This window comes from Leptosomus discolor, chromosome 18, assembly GCF_034619465.1.
Source record: "Leptosomus discolor isolate bLepDis1 chromosome 18, bLepDis1.hap2, whole genome shotgun sequence".
NCBI classification, from domain to species: domain Eukaryota; kingdom Metazoa; phylum Chordata; class Aves; order Leptosomiformes; family Leptosomidae; genus Leptosomus; species Leptosomus discolor.
The window spans coordinates 14606450-14623726 of NC_141408.1; the positions used below are offsets into that span (position 1 = coordinate 14606450).

A 17277-nucleotide genomic window follows, 5' to 3' on the forward strand; every position below is an offset into this window, starting at 1 on the left:
ATTTAACCAAATCAACCGGTTATTTTGCTGCAGATAAACAGGAGGAAGTTCTGCTTCAGGGATAGGTATGCTGGTCTGAGAGGAAGAGCAGCAGCTCACCTGCTGCAGTGTCTTGAGAGGTAAAGCTGCCTAATTATTTTTTATTATCCCTGTGTTGTTTTATTAACCAAATATTTGTCTTTTTGCCTCACACACATCTAATGCCAATATACAAATTGCACAAGGGGATTATGCCAGCATGAGTCAATCTTGGGTGTGTTTATCCTCAGAGAGACATAAGCCTCTGTTTCTAGAGGTGGGTGTTTCTTATCCTTGTTAGACCTACGAATATCTTTTGCCAACAAAATCTGTCACTTTTCACTGTTGGCATGTCTGCTGCTAGAACAAACCCCGCAGACTGGCAGGCCTCGAAGTGGGGTGGGGGCTAAGTCCTCTGTGGCTGTCATTATTTAGTATTTACATTACAACAGAGCTTAGAGGCTTCGAGCTGAAATTCAGGCATCGCCGTGCAAGCAGAGAGTAGAAGACACTTCCTGCCCCAGTTTATAGTCTAAACAGAAGGGACTGGTGATAAATAGCAGAGAAAAGGCACTGTTATTGCAACATAGCTAATGCTAAAGCAAGACTGCAAAACCCATGAGATTTTTCTAAAAATAAATGCTAAGGTTTTTATTTGTTTCATAGGCTATTAAAATTTGTATATTCAAGCCTTCTCAAAGCTAGAAAGCTTTTGGTTGCTGTAACAGCTGCAATTCTGGCTTACTCACGTGACTCCAGGAGGTGAGGCCTTACAAGATGAACACATCACTGCAACGATCCTCCTTTCAGTCCCGTTTCAAAGTTCCTTTCTGTTAACCTGTCTGCAGAAAACACAGAGTGTGGCTACACAGCTAGTTTCTTGTGTCCTCCTTTCCTGGAGCAAGAATTGTTTCTCTTAGATTGCCCAAGCACAATGGGCTTTCCCCACCCATGAAAATAACTTTTAAGAACAACAGTAATTCTTAATTTTTCCTTCATTACTCTCAGCAGTTTCCTGCACCTATCCACGTCTCATTGGTATACACCACCGTCAAACTTGTGTTCCATCCCTCGCTTTTGACGTTGCCATTTTAACCAGCAGAAGATTCCTATTAAATTCCTGGGTTCTCTGATGACAGGTGATACAAAAGAAGGGAAAAATAAGCAGAAAGGAGTGGGTGTTTCACCTAACCAAGGTGGCCTCACCAAACGGGCAGCTGAGCAGGAAAAAGTCTGTGGAAGAAGTGGACCTACGCTAAAAATGTTCTCAAAGGTGCAGGCCAAATCTTGAACTGGTATGAACTGGTTTAGCTCAGTTGCAGGCAATGACGATATTTAAACTGGGGAAAATGGTGGGGATTTGTCCCATGACCACCATCTCACCACCTTCACTTTCTCTGTATATCCCAAATAGAATATCCAGCAGCATGTCTAAAAATAGGACTCAAGTTTCTCAACTTCACAGCAGACAAGCATGCCAGAACGACGGTGTATTATTGCGCTGCGCTGCAATAAGAAAGGAATACTCGTACTGTCTGTGTAGGAGGAAGCCTTTGAGGAGAAAATCATCGATAATAAAGGCCTCTTTTATCTGAAACACCTAACATTTCAGCTCTTCAAATCCCAACACTGCATTTTCTTAAAACAGGTTTCTATTATGTGTTAAACACATCAAATAGAGTCATTCAGTCTCATCATCTAAATTCAGTGTTGTGATAGCTGTATGAAATTGGGGCAAGCTAGCTAAAAAGGTAATAAAAGCTTTTCATAAAAGTAGCATGTGAAATGCATCAGTGCTTTTCTTTCTTCAGGAAAAAAAAAGGTCTTTGCTTTTGTCCATGTTACTGAGCCAAAGACCCTTGATACGGTCTATAGGGCAGGACTTCCTAGAAGGGATTGCCAAGGTTAGGACTTTATTGCAGTAGTTAGCAAAGGGAAATTCTTGTCCCAGAGAACGTGGTCTGTGTAGGCACAAGATATGGGGAGCAGTGGGGAAGAGAAATCCTTTCGGTTCTTAGGTCAGTGGCTTAAGCAAGGACTTAACAGTTTTCTCTGATCCAGTTAAGGCATTCCACATTTTATTGCTGTTTTCAAAACTGTTGTTGTTTTTTGATATGCAAAAAAGTCCACTGTACACTTCACACAGGAATGAAGTACACAATGTGTTTGTGGTTCCCTTGATTCAAGAAAAAAGTGGTTGTTTTTCTCTACAGAATGCAGTTCTTATGCCTACCAACATACACTGTACATTCAAGAAAAAGTCCTGACAAGTGCATCAATACGTGTATGAAGTCCAGCATGAAAAATGTTACTTCCCTGAATCTCTGGGCAAAACAGCTCACTCAGTGTGCTCACATGGTCCTTCCAGCATTGCCCAGCCATGGTGTTTCTCTTTTCAAAACCTCTGATAAAGCAGGGGTTTTATCCCTCCTCTCTTACAGCCAGAGAGCTGTGATTCCAGACAACTTAAATTATCAAGATTACACACAAAGTCTGTGGTGAAAGAGCAACCTGAATTGAGTTGCTGGTCGACACGCTTTCCTTCCATTTCTTTCTGTAACTTTGTTTTCAAGGTGGACCTCAAAAAGAGTACAACGGGATCAACACAGTAGAATTTTAAATTGTCTGTGCAAGACGCAAGATGCTGGGAAATACTGCTCGCTAGGCACAAATGCTAATGAAGTTGGAATAATTTTTTCCTTGTTCTGAGCTGCATTCTCCAATATACATTCTCAGTACAGACCTCACATAAACACAGTGTGTTTAAGGAATTAAATAAAGACACTCACATAGATGTGTGTGACAGTTGAACAGAATCTGTGTCCCATCCTAAGAACAGTATATGGGCATGCTCTGTCACAGCTGGTTTTGAGGGTCTGGAAAAAGGGACACACTCCCTGTGAAACTGGCTTCATCCATGAAATCACAAAAATTACACCCCCTCCCCACCCCCACGTTCACAAACGTCTGCTCCTGGTGCCTCAGCATCACATCTGTTCGGCGGTCACCCTGCATGACGCAGGCTGCAGCTCTGCGGGACACCCAAGGTTGCAGGCCTGTGTTACCACGGCTCTGGGTTCATCTCGGCGTAAGACAATGGTTCTCCTGTGGTTCAGTGCGTGCAGCTCTGCCTCCTCTTTCAGCCTTGCTGCTGGAGCCAAAGCAGCTGGCTGGCATGGCAGCAGTTCACTTGCGTGTACTCTGCTTCCACGGCAGAGCACGCGGAGATCCCCCATTTCTCCTGCGAATGCGACAGCCTCACGAACACCGAGTGAGCGAGCCGTGCTGAGCAGGGACAGCATGCATGGCGCGTACGGGGTGTTTAGTCAGCACATTTTTCCATGCAGGCCTGGAGGGCAGTCTTGTACGCTGGGACTGGAATGCTGCCCACTTATGGTAGCCAGTTAATGAGGCCGGCACTCCCAACGCGTACACAAACACTTGCAGAGAATGCCAAGTATCTTGTGATGCACAGCCCACAATTTTCCTAGTTTGCTTTCTTATGCAATGCACTCTTCTTGTCTATTAGCAAATGGATGTTCTCAGGTGGGTATACGAGAATGTCTACAAGAATAATACCCCTGTTAACAATATTCCCCAGTCTCACAGTCACCTGTATTTGAGGATTTCAGTCTGCCAGAGTTCTACAAAATAAAATTTCCAGTGCTATGCTTCCAGTGCTCCTGAGGGGAGGCAGGTAAAGACTTTTTCACAAGGTCAGAAATACGGAGGTAATAAGCAAAATAAGTTACTTTCCCAAAACCACAGGACTCATCAGATGGCAAACTAATTAAACCCTAATCCAGCAAAGCCCTTAGTGTGTATGAAATGTACAGCACGTGAATAATGGCAATGAAATCAAATACTTAACCTGACCCACATTCGTAAGAAAATTACTAAACAGCATATGCCGCACTACTTGATGCAAACGCACACAAGCTAATGTGGATACCACTGTCCATCTAACCATGAGAAAACCAGCTCAGTCTCAGCTGATTTGCCCTGCTCCACTGCCTCATTCCCTATATTTGTGTGGTTTCCTCCTTTTTTTTTTTTTGCATAAAACTCTCTTCTGTATTGCCACATGTGGCTCAGACGTCACTTTAGCTTTTAAAACCTGGTGTCAATCTAGTCCAAATTAAGGAGGTGATTGTCTTCTGTCAGCAAGATGCAACCGAATTGCCTTTCTGGATCCCTCACGTCAGGTGAACAGTCCTAATTCTTCTAATAACTGGGAGATGCGTGGTTCCTGCACTGACATCTCAGTTCTCCGCGAGCCCATCAGTCAGGGTACGCAACCAAAGGTACCTGTAACGCAGTTACCTGTACTATTTTTCTAGCGTTTCCACTGTGAAAGCTGAAACCGCAGTGGTTCCACGAGGCCATAATACAGTTCCCTCCTACTCATGATGTGAATGAACCCACATGACTATTGAACTCAAGTGTTTATATTCACTAAAAATGTTTATAATAATGCCCACTTCATGTACTAGACCTGCACTTATTCTTTATTAGGCAAACGTTTATGTCAAATAAAACACGATTGATTTATAAAATATTTGGGAAAGGCTATTTCAGGAAAACTCTCTACAGCCTTAGTAAGTGACTTGTTTATAGCTAACGCTTGGTTTGTGCCGGTGTAACGGCACAGATGTCACCAGTGCCAGCGAACTCCGTAGCTGCTCACACCACACTCCAGCCCCAACAGCTCCTTCTGTGCCATGGCCGCAGCAGACCACCCCGTCTGGGAACACACAAGGGGCTTCTGTGGGATGGTGCCAAACACACCCAATGCCATTTTGATGCTGTTTTTAACCTCTGGACCTTCAGGTCCTCGTGGCATTTAGTGTCTGCATACACACAGATGGGCTCGGCTCGGTGTGTTGTGCACAGCGCTCCTTCCAGCGCCACGAGGGGCTTGGCTGGACCCCTCGCCCGCAGCCCGAGGCTGCACCCGCCAGCCGGGCCCTCACACCTCCAGGTGCGTTGGCCAGGCCCAGCACTGCCCCTGACCACTTCTCCTTCGGTGGACCAGCGCTGGGCGCTTCTCTAGGGCGAGCTGCAAGTCCAGACATACCTGCGAGAAGGCTGAGGCGGGCTGAGAGGGCGGTGAGGGCTGAGGCGGGTGGAGGGAGGCGCTGAGGCGGCGGTAGGGACACTGAGGCGGGCACTGAGGGGCTGAGGCGGGCACTGAGGGGCTGAGGCGGGCGGAGGGAGGCGCTGAGGCGGCTGTGGGGACGCTGAGGCGGGCGCGGAGAGGCTGAGGCGGGCGCTGAGGGGGGCGGAGGGAGCCGCTGAGGCGGGCGCGGAGAGGCTGAGGCGGGGAGGCGGAGCAGCCGCCGACTGCGCGGGCCGGCCGCGCCCGCGGTGCCTCGCCGGCGTGCATGTTAATGCTCGGTAATTGCCCGGAGAGGAGAGGCAGGGCGGAGCGAACCGCCGGCTGCCCGCCCTCCCTCCCTGCTGCTCCCCCCGCCGCCGCCGCCTCTCCTCCCCGGCCTCCCTGATGCCGAGGAATGGATAGAGCGGCTGCCCTGCGAGCCGCCGGCATGCTGGAGAGGAAGGAGCGGAGCGGTGGCGAGGCGGCGGCGGCCGGCGGCGGCGCGGGGCCCCGGGCGGGCGCGGCAGCGCGGGGCTTGCCGGCCGTGCGGAGCACGCTGCAGCAGTGCGGGCTGCTGCAGGACCTCATCGACATCTCGCTCTCCAACCTGCGCGGGCTCCGCACGAAGTGCGCCGCGTCCAACGACCTCACCCAGCAGGAGATCCGCACCCTGGAGGTACGGGACTCGGCAGCCGCGGTGGGGCCTGAGGGGAGCCCCGCTACCGCCCCCGGGGGTACCTGTTCCTTACAGCTGGAGGCCGAGGCCTGTCCCTCACAGGGGCCGCCGGGGCCTGCCCCCTCCCCCGGCGCCCTTTCCCCTCAGCATCGGGGGTCGGGCGCCCGCACCGGTGCCTGGGCCGTGAGGAACCCGCTCCTTCCCTCCCTTTTATCCCCGGGCAGAAGCGGGTGTGGGGGTGTACGTGGGAGGGAAGGATCCCCCAGCCCCGCTGCAGCCCTGTCAGGAGGGGGTCGGTCCTCTCCCCGGCCCGGCTATGGGGCCAGGCTGGCCGCGGCAGGGCCCCCCACCCAGCCCGCCGCCGCTAGCAAGGCGTCCCGCGGAGGGGGGTGCTAAAGGAGAGGCGGGGGCGGACAGGTGCGGGGAAGCCGCTGGGCAGGCCCGTGGGTGCCGCGTCCCGGGACGGGCGAGGGGCGCCCCGGGCTGTCGGAGGGGTTCCGGGGAGCGAGGGCTGCGTGTGACCGTGCTCTGCTGCCCGCCGACCCGCTGCGCGACCCTGGGGCCTGCGGCCGGGCTCGGATGTCACTGCGGAGGTAGGTGCGATGGGAGGTGAGGAGCAGAGGTGACTTGAGGCTCCCTCGCGGAAGGTGGGTCGCCGCATCGCCTGTCCTGGGAAGCTGGATGGACTCAAGGTTTCTCTCAGGTTTTTAGCGTTGGCTTCTGATGGCTCCTGCCCTCTACCCCAGGCCTGTCTCTCTGTCCCTGGCTTGGTTTCACTGATCTAATCTGATCCTCCTTTTCACTCTGTTGGTGTGGCTGACAAGCAGCATCATGGTCTGGGTTGGAGAGATGTTTTGCTGTTTGGAAAGATTGTATGAAACTCTTTAAGCACGAAACATGTGCAGTTGTGATGCTTTCAGAGAAGGGCTGAATCTGTACACAAGTCTGCCTAAGTATTTAGAAAGAGAATGTACATTTATTTTTGCTTATTTCATTTGACCTTTAGATACTTAAATAACATTTCCTTTTACCTTGTGTGCAGGTAGTGTTGCTCTAAGCGGAGTAAACAATCTGCCCACCCCCTTCTTTGATAGAAGTTTTATGTAAAGGCTAATGGTCCTTTTCTCTCTTCTGACACTGGAGGCTGTGGAGCTAGAGCGTTGGGTCTTTAGGAAGAAAGATCATTATGGCAGTGTCACGGTAACGTATGTGCTGCAAAGTCTATCACATGAGAAATGAAGCTTGGGGGAAAAAAATTGTGAAACAATAGGTGGTAGGTAGCTTTTGGCACAACCTCTTGGAAATCTATTGTTCTTCCTTTTTTCTTCCTCTGCCTCTTTTGTGGTTGTTTTGTTTGTTTTATTTTGTGGGGTGTTTTGTTTTTTCCAAATTTGTAGCACTTTTTTTTTTTTTCCCTCCTGCCACCTCCAGGTTCAAAATAGCATTCAAAAGGCTATTCTTTATAAAACAGTATTTGTGTAGGCTTTTGGCAACCCTACTGACAGCCTTTTTAAGGCTCAAACAATGCCAATCAGCATAATTTCGGAAAATGATCATCCTGGCGGACCTGTTCTAAAAGGAAACCTTTATTCACAAAGGATAAAGGCCTGCTATCATCTTCAGGGTCGTCTTAAAGCAATGAAAGCTGTTTCTAGTGATAGTTGTCGAGTATGAGCATGCATTTGTCGTAAACATTAATCTGCTTGAACAAATGGGTGCCACGTTCACTGATGATCATAAAATTTATGAGCAGAAAAAAACTTAGCTGAAAAAATTCTCTTTATGTGGTCCAGTTTATGATTTCTCTGGGAATTCAACCAAGTGCTGGATCTCTGCCAACACGCAAAGCTATGGGCATGGATATAGACTCCGTGCCCTTTGCTCTGTTCAGTTGCCTGTACCAAAATACGCGTTGTCAAGCGTAGCCCGCGTCTTGTGCTGAGCTCTCTGCGCCAGTCTGCAGCAGGTTTGTCCACAGGTGCAGAGCGGAGAACCGGGCTGCGGGAGATGAGGGTCTGTGTTTACTTCCCTAAGGTGTAAGGTCCCGCGGTGCCCCCGAGGGTGGTGGGCTGCGGCGTTGCTTCAAGGACCAGGTGGGCTGCCCATGGCGTTACGTGGTGTCATTGCTGTGCCTTGGCGAACGTGTCAGAAGTGCACGTGTGTTCATACGTGTGTGCCTGCGAGAGCACAGCAGGAGAGACAGGTGCTCCGACGCTGCAGAGGGCGAGTGTTACGGATGGCTTGGCTGCGGCGCACAGCTCTGCGCAGGCTGTAGGCAGCTCCTCAAGAGTCAGTAGCCAGAAGCTAGGAGCTCGGAGATCTCCAGTGCCTGCTGTGGCTTTCTGGGTGGCCTTGGTGAGTCTCCGAATGGCTCTGTGGATTGTGATTAATGGTTACTAGTGGTATGGTTGCTGGGCCTGCAAGCCCCATCTGTACTTTGGATTTGAATCTACACGAGTCTTCTGCTCTTCTGCAGAAACTTTCTTGTGGAAAAAGAATTAAGAAAACTTAGCTGTATCCGTGTAACTGGTAAACGGTGTAGCAAAGCCTCAAGGAAATGATAAAACACAAACGAGATAGATAAAAGTAGCAGACTGGAAGCAAGAAGTACTAGTTTGGGAAGCTGAAGTAGCTCCTGAGGCAAAACATGAGGCTGCACGTGTGTGGTTTGAAGACGGTCCAATATACTAAATCAAAAATCAGTTCATTGATTTTACTTTTTGTTTTTATTTAAAGGGATGAAAAGGCAGAGAAGCTTCCATAATCCAATTTGTATATAGCTCATACATCTCTGAAAGTTCTGTGATGCCTAGTTTTGGTGTCAAAACCATGAACTTAACAGGTGAAGGGATATCTCCTTGAACACAGTCCTGTGTATCAGTGCACTGCAGGCATTCAGACCACCCATGCATGGGGGTGAATGCTGTCCTGTGGACATGGATGTCTAAACGCTGTACCGGGACAGGTCAGACAGCAGTGCATGCCCACTGCCGTTTCTAACCCCAAGGTTAGCACAGCCCTGAAGTAAAGTTCTGAAAGTAGTTGTAATGTGAATAGAACCGATAGCCTGGAACACCAGTGAGAATTCATTTAAATGCTTGTGTTACTTTTGACACTAGACATACTAGCTTGGTCCTTTTGGCACTACTTCCCTCTGTGCCTGCTCGCAGCTCTGATGGCTGTCATGTATACCACATGGTTAGTAATGTGCCCGTTCAGAGTCAAGAACATCAGCCGAACTCAGCACACTTATGTCCCTCCCAATTTGCTGAAATGCTTCAAGTCCTTCCTCATTCCTCTTGTGTTAAGAGTCTTCTCAAAATAAAACTCATGGTAGATAAGGGTTTCAAACTGGGACCTTGACAGGTAAAGATAAGCACTCATGGTAGCTCAAATGAGTGCAAGGAGAACTTTCTGTAATACAGAAAGAAGAGAGGGAAAGAAAGGGCTATGGGAATTGCTTGCAAAGAATGTGTTACATGAGCTGACCCTGTTTCACATGTAGGAAGGCTGTTTCTTAGAAGGGCAGGGAGTTTCCCTCTAGTGGAAAGTAGATTGTGTTAGTTTGGTTATTAGCAGAGTAAGTTCTCTGATGCCACAAGGTCTTGTATTTTTTTTTTTAAAGTTTTATATGTTCTGCCAAATAAGTGCTTGAGTGTTTTTCTCTTTACCCAAAGCTTTGGTATATTGCTTGCTTTCAGTTCTGTCCTAGCAGGTTTACTCACTTCTCAAGTGTAGTACAAAGCTGAAATGGAAAAGAATGGTAATTTTAACCCATACGTAAGAGAGCAAAGGATGTCTTGCCATGTGGTGAGCATCCAATGTTGCTCCAAGCACCCTTGGAAAGAAACAACTCTGTGAGTCTTTAATGCTGTCTGTACGCTAGTCCCTTGCAATACTCTTAAATTGTTTTTGCAAACTTAGGAGCGTATTATTTTTAGCCATATTTTTTTTGTAAAAGCAGTATCTTTCTGGATTCGTTTCTCTGGCTAGGAAGCTGGTAATGGACTAGACATCTGTGGTGAAGCACATGGAACTTCTAACACTGCAGCTCAAGGCAGTCTGTTGGAGGTGAGGAGGAGAATACAGTCCAATGTGCTGGCTGCAGGGAAGGTTCCTATGGTTTCTCAGTCTCTGCTGAAAACAGCACAGCTGGATTGGTAGACTGTGGGAATTACCAGACTAAGTGGGACACCTCCTCCCCGCCCTCTGCCACTTTTAACTGCAGCGAAGATGAGGCAGGACCAGGCTGAACTGAGACCTAGAGTGTCTTTAGACTGCAGATATGTTGTCTTTCTACCTTGGTTCTTAACATCATGAGGGAGAACTGCAGTGTTTCTGGCATGGAAGCTGCCTCCAAACTGGTTATGGTGGGAGTGTGGCAGTGGGGTGGTAGCACGCACTGCTAAGATTTGCCTGGTCTTTAAAAAAACCTGTCCTCATTGCTCTTTGGCTGGACTTAGGTCTGTGATAGAGACACTCTTGGCCCTGTTTGCAAATAAGTAAGTCTACTACTCCACAAATCAGTCTTCCATGTTGGCTCGGTGATACCTGTGAATTAAATATGTTTGAACTTGCTTTGGCATTATCTCGATTCATTTGGCAATTTGGCTAGAAAAGGCTTATCTCTTAGCAAGCAATCTCGAAGCAGAAACAAATGCTTTGAAAATGGGGGGAGGCATGAAAGGAGAGGAAGAGGAATTGTAATTGTCCAGACTTGCAGACTGGAAGTTGGGCATGTGGTACGCATAAGGAAAGGAAGACTACGTGTTTGTAAACTGGAAGTAGTGGGAGTAGTGAATTTTTCAGGCCAAACTGCAACCTGTAGCCACATGTTTATGAGCCTTGTTCAGCTGAAAAGACTTCCTTTTCCCGCAGGTCTTATGTAAGAGAAGAAGAAAGTCTCTTACTTCATCTCACTTTTTGCATATATGCAACACATTTGTTTTTCTTAAAGGTGTCTTCTTTTTTGTAGGAGACTTTTTTTTTTTTCTTAAATTTGTGTGCTTGTTTATGTAAGATAGGCTTCAACAGAGATTCTGTTTTACTTGGAAGGAGGGAGAACCATGCAATATTAAGTCTGTAGACATCACCTTTTCTTTGTGATAGCGTGTCTCTGTATATGATCAGAATTTGGACATCGTAATGGAATTTAGCTCATCTCCTACCATTGATTTTGTATAAATGTTGACACAAAAAGTCAGCAGCGGTGTTTTAACTTACCTGGAGTTTCCAGGACAAGCTGTGATGAGTAGATTATCATCAAGATGAAGATATGACAAGGGACTCTCTTTGCTTTTCTGTCAAGGTCTGTATGTACTTCTTGCCTTGGGTTGGATTCTGCAACGTGCTGATTGGGAAGCAAGAAAGGAGGTCTCAGAGTAAGGCTTTGTGCTGCTTTTGTCTCTCTAAGACTGCTTGTGTGGTCAATGGATTATGTTAAAACAGAATTATTCCTGCTCGTCTTCATGCAGCGTCAGCTTGGAGACCCTTTTCAGCAACTGAATGCCAATAAAAAAGTTCAGCAGAGCCTGGACTTGAGACCTCTGCACATACGTGCCCTCCCGCACTGACAGGAACCCACGGTCTGTCGTGCCAGACAAGCCTCAGTCTCCGCATACGATTTCTGATGTTTATTGCACGTTCAGAATTGACCTAATCGGTGAAGTAGCCCCACTTGAACCTCAGCTGTATCGAGCTAAACTCATGGATGTAACCAAGCTTGCACAGATGCCGCCTGAGCAGAACTTCATCTGCTGCTCGGGTTCACATGCTAGCGAGTAACTGCATTGCGCACAAGGAAAACCCCGGTTCGCGTTACAGCTGCACACTAGTGACAAATTTACAGCTATGAGTCAGCATGGAGGTACACAAATTTATCACCTGTTTTTGTTCATAAATAGGAACACTTAACAAAAGAAGTCATGTGACACACCAAATTATTTAGGGAATAGTTATGCCTAAAATGATGTTTCCAGCATAGACAGTGTGATCTTTCAGCTGCTTGAGGGATAAACCCTCACGTTTCCTTTAAGGCTAAGACTTCTTTTCTTTTTTCTTTTATTTATTTTTGCCTGAAAGGAAAATTGTAATGAAAGCAAGCCTGGCTATCTCTCTCTGTTCTGCAGAATGTGTTGGCTAGAGTACTGCTGTGGTGAAAGGCAGAGTAATGTATAGAGGACACCACCCAGAGATGCTGACTCAGACATCTCTCGGAGACTTCCCTCCCTGCTCACTTCTCATTCCTGTGGAGTAATCCCACACAGTCAACGCTACAGCAGCACAGTGTTGCCGCAGCTAGCAAATCGGGGGACAGAGCCTGTTCCAGAAGAAGGGGGTAGTTCTTCCAAGATACAGCTTGGGAGCGGTTGTGCACAGAGGCGTCGCGGGCACTCCTGCTTCTTGGTGGAAGCCTGAACTTAGTCAAAGACTAGCATGACAGGATTGAGACACGGTTTGGCAATCTGGCTTGGCTTTGACTGCAGCTATTCCTTATTGGCATAGCTCGGCTGGGGGCAGGGGGTGGGTTGTAGTCCATACCCCCAGAATCTAGGACAGGATCAGTCCCAGGTTAAACTAGAGAAATTCTTATTGCTGATAAGGTGTGAGAACAACTGAGAACCACCAAAGTATGCAGGTGGTCAGATATGTCTTTTGCCATAAGCCAGAGCTGCACAGAGCTCCTGTGCCACCTACAGATCCGAGGCATGTCCCAGCCTGGCTGTACTCCCGCTGTGCACACTCCAAGGAACATGAAGTAATCGTTGGTGCAGCTGTAGTGTTCGCTTGAACCTGTGCTCGTTGACAGTTGCCGGTTCTGTGGCTGAGCTCACTGCCTACATTGTAAACCTGCTTTTTGCATGAGCTCTTTCAACTGGATCCTGGAGCATTCCTGAGGTGGAAACTCAGCCTTGGCTTAGGCCCTAAACTGTCTGGACAGGTGATGTCTTTTGTTCGTCTGTCTCTAAGCGCAGTGCATGTATCTTAACTCTGAGCTATTGGGGCCTGTATGTAGATGGAAAATGCAAATCTCATTGGACTTGGGCACCTGAGCTCAAGACTGTTCGCTAGCAACATGGCCTATACAGTGATGCTTTCAATTGCTGTTGAAATCTGTGTGGTTATGCAAGTCCACAGGAGATGAGGAGCTAGCTAGTGTTCTTGCTTCCAAAAAGTGAGTTGTTGGGTTTTGGTGGGGGGGGGGGGTGTGTGTTTGCTTGTTTGAAAGGTGGAGGGGGAGAGATACTAGATGGAAATAGCTTGCAACTGGCTGCAGACGCATACAAGTTTAACCTAGCAGAGGGATTGTGATGTTCAGCTCAGTGGGCAAAGCGCATGATAGCAGAAAGATATTGGTGCTAGTATGGAAAAGACTAAAACAGAATTCAGAGCCAGAATATTTACTTGCTTTGGCTCTGTTTGAGCCTTTTCAGGTTTTATTCAGGATATCATGCAAAATACCAAAAATTACTTGTTTCCTACAAAGTAAAACCACAATGGCAGGTAAAAGCCACCAGCTTTTCAGTAGAACTCTCCCCACCTAAATATGGACCATGAATTTTGTAGCTTGACTAGCAACACTTTTAGTCAGCCAAAAGTGATTCGGGGAAGGGGGTGTAACAGATGGTGCATGTGGAATGTGTGCTTAGATGGCTGTGACTCAAATACACTTTCCATGCTTTAATGAATGAGAGGAAAAAAAGAGGCAGCTTCCTGTTATGGTGGGGTTTGTTTTGTTTTGTTTTGTTTTTTTTCCCAGCAGCGATTTTCCTAAAAGGAGAGAACGAGGTGTTTGGGGAGGTGGTTGGAGGGACAGTGTTGAGGGCTGGGGCTGAACGCTGTTGCAGGCCCGTGGCATCTCTAAGAATAAGATTGGTGACTCCTTGACTTTTTGCTGTGTGTGTGTGATCTTCTGAACCCTCCCCTTAGAGATAAAGGATGCACTGGCCCATCATGGTGCAAAACGAGCCACTGACTAGGATGTCCTAGTTTTAAATTCCAGTAGGGAGAATCTGTCGTGGTGCTCTGTGTTTTAAAGGACTAATTCCAAGTCTGCAGAGACTCCCCCCTGGGGTGTGCTGTGTTTGTGTCTGTCTACAGGGAAACACAAGCTTGCCTTCAGTTAGGGCAGTGACTGTCCAGAAGATAGCCGAGCAGTAGTTACTCTTTTAATGTCAGTGTAAATGGAATTACAAATATCCTCTGCAGAACCTCCCTGGATGTTTGCTAGTGTAACTCAGAGAACAGTTCCAATGAAGCTGCTTCGTGCCCATTAGCCGTTCCCTGCCTGCTTTCAGGGTTCTGCAGGTAGAATTGGATCCACTGCTTCCATCTTGCTTTTGCTACTTGTAAATTTGGCTTTGAAGTTAAAATATAGCTGTCTCTTTCTCTCAGGAGTGTATTCTAAAGTGAACAGAGACCAGGTCTTTGTCAGTCCTTTTCTGCCTAGAGAGAAAATCTAATTTGTACTGTGTGCATCTTGGGGAAGCAGAGAAGAATCACAGAACGCTTAATCAGTAAAATAAGGAATCATGCTTTGATGAGGGGCTACAGAGTACCTCTGATGTGGTGATTAGGTATCCCAAATGGAAGAGCTCTAACAGCAGGAGCTGCGAGATCCACTTTGGAGCAGTAATTAACATGACACTGAGGAATCTTGCTGGGATGCAGCAGGTCCAGGCTCTGATCTGGTCTCATCTGATGCTGCCGAAACAGGCAATTGACCACAGTTTTTGGAAGGCAGCTAGGAGCCTTGGGTCTGGGTCCCTGAAAATCATCAGAGGCCTTTTGCCAGTAAGTTTAACAGGGCAGGCAAGCACTTTCCTGCCCAGTTCTACTCTCCTGGTGTGCTTCTAAAACATGAGTTTGTTGATTTATCAAAGAACTTTCACTTCTGTTTGAAGCAATCTAAATTTAGAAAGGAGCTTCTTATTGCTGCTGTGTGGGGGCTATTGTTGGAGCTTGCAGAGTCCAGTGTGAGGTTTTATTTTTAATTATTAATGATTCTGAATAAACTGGAAAGAAGAAATAATTAATATGTTTTACAGATTGAGATCTTCAACCAGGCATCACCACTGAAAGATATTAGACAGGGGAGGTAAATGGATCTGTCAGGAAGTAGTTACTGGAGGATGTGTCAGTGCCCCTCAGGCTGCCTACAGTGCTCCAGGGGAACCTCTCGACACTTGTTTCCCTAGCCATCCTTAAAGCATGGGGAACTTTCTAGCAACAGTTTTTATCTTCCAGAGCAGTGGTTTCTTCCATTTACCTTTAGAGTAAGCTAGAGGACTAAATCCTGCTTTAGGATAGTTGTATAGCTCCACTGAAGTAAGCAGAAGTGGTAAGATTTTGTTAGTACTTTTCCCCAACTTTTTTTTAGACATCTCCCTCTTAAAAACTGTTCATCTGCCAAGCAAAACGTTTCAGTTGACGGGCCTTTTGTCTTTCTGACCAAAACTGAAACTTTCCAAAAAGTAGAACATTTCTTATGAAGACTTCTAACTCTCCCACAATTTCTATAGAGATAGTTCTGAGTGCCTCAAACCAGTATCAAAATCTTTTAGTGCAGATCAGATGCAGTGGGTTTTTTCCTGTCATTTTAGTGAATTCCACAAGCTATGCCGTTGTCTATTATCCTGTTTTAAGGCAATAACTGACAAAAATACACAGGTATTGCTATCAGGAGACTGATCAGTTTGGGAAGATTTGCATAGGCTTTCAACCTGCTGCCTTTGGACAAAGAAAGCTTTCTTTCTTTTTTTCCCCCTCTTTTTCCTTTGAAACACAAGGGTGTGTGTAAGCGCTCTGGAAGAGGAAGGATGTCGTAGCATTGAAGTAAGATCAGGTGAGCACAGGCACCAAAGACTTAGCATTTGCTCGCACAACTAAGCTGGGAGAAATCCCAAAATCAAAGGGCTTGTCGATCCCATTTGTATTAAGCCAGGATATTATGTGTGTTAAAACTGGTTTGGTCTTGCTTTGTGGGTCAAGTGTAGTATTTGTAGAACCACTGGCTGACTGCTACAGACCTGATTTAAGCACTGTTGTATTGGTGGCATTTTGTGTGGGTATAATGAGGCAAAGCTCCTGTGGGACACCTCTTGGTGCACCCTGTATTCCTGGGCCATTTGCAGTCATGGCTGGTGACTTGAGTGGAGTCAGTGGAAACTAAGGTTTGGAGGGAGAAAGGAGAGCTGCTGTAAGCCCAGGTCTGTAACTATTGCGCTGAAACACTGGCTGGGCTAGTGCCTAGACCATGTTTGTAGGAAATGCAATCCCACTTTTGGGGAAGATGTGTTTTATAATGATGTTGAATGCGCCTCTGTAGCATTACCTATTTGCGTCTAACAAGTGGGCCTTACCAGTTATCATCTGCCAATCTATAACTGGAAGCGTAGCTAACTTAGCGAGAGCTGGCTGAATACTTCTGCTAGGGTGGCACTAATATTTAGTTTTTGATTCTTACAGAAACTAAATCTACAACACCGTTCTGCTGCCAAGGCATGCTCCAGTTCCACAGATGTGTTCTTTCCTTATTTTTTTCTCCTGTGTTATTCAAATTGCCTCAGTTGCCAAGAATAACTAGTTTATGGTCTGAGGCGAAGAGCTTTGAAGTTAATGGACACCTCGCAACATAAGATTTCATATTGAAGGTAGTAGCGTGTGTCCCTTCATCTGACTGAGAAATGAGTACTTTGGCAGCAGCCATGCAGCGGTGGTGCAGCACTGCTCTTAGTTGAAGTCCGCGGTAGAGTTAAGAGTGCTCCTTGCAGCTCCTCTCTGTAGTTGAGTCAAACTGTCTTTGCCATGTTCCTTAATGAAGGGGCAGATCCTGCCTGTAGCATTTTACTGACGTGTTTTTCAGTGTCCTTTTGAACTGTTGTGCCAAGAAGGGTGACTAGAGAGAGACTTAACATCTGGCTTCAAGGCACCCAGTTTTTCGTGGCAGCACAGGGAAGGGAATGTGGAGCTGACAACTACAAGGTATTCCTTCTTGAAGCCATGTACAGCAGTTACTTTGTGGTAGTCAACTTTGTGATGCAGTGGAGCAACTAGGAGCTGTTTGGAATGGAGGGATGAGGAAGACTGAGAAGAGGAAGCATCAACCAGTGCTGCTGACTCAGGCGTCTCTGTGATGACATGCCCGGTCCTGCAGGAACTGAGCAGTAGGAGCTCTGGAACATGCTGACCACACACTGTTGTGGGTGCTCTTGCCCAGAGAGTTCAGGGTTAACACACTGCTGATGTACAGGTCTTTGGGAAGAGAAGGGATATAAAATGCCTGTTACCTGTCTAGCTCCAGAGACCAGTTTTTCTTAACGCCTCACACTGAGCTTAATGTCTGATTAAGGCAGCTGAAGCTCTGACCAGAATGCTGGCTCTTCCTTGCAGGGGTAAAGGCAGACCCCTTTCCAGATAGACTGGAAGTGCCCCCAAGTGGGAGCGTGGACTCTGTGGCAAGAGAGACCTCCTGACTGCCTGAGGC

At 47.2% G+C, this 17277-nt stretch overlaps 1 protein-coding gene across 1 annotated transcript in view; it reads left to right on the forward strand.

Annotated features, from left to right (window-relative positions):
* The first annotated feature begins 5531 nt into the window (after positions 1-5531).
* KSR1 (kinase suppressor of ras 1) overlaps positions 5532-17277 on the forward strand; it is a 69481-nt gene continuing 57735 nt past the window's right edge. The window contains exon 1 of the mRNA XM_086475124.1: positions 5532-5792. Within this exon, the coding sequence (XP_086331250.1) occupies positions 5532-5792 (261 nt within the window). The remainder of the gene's footprint in view (positions 5793-17277) is intronic.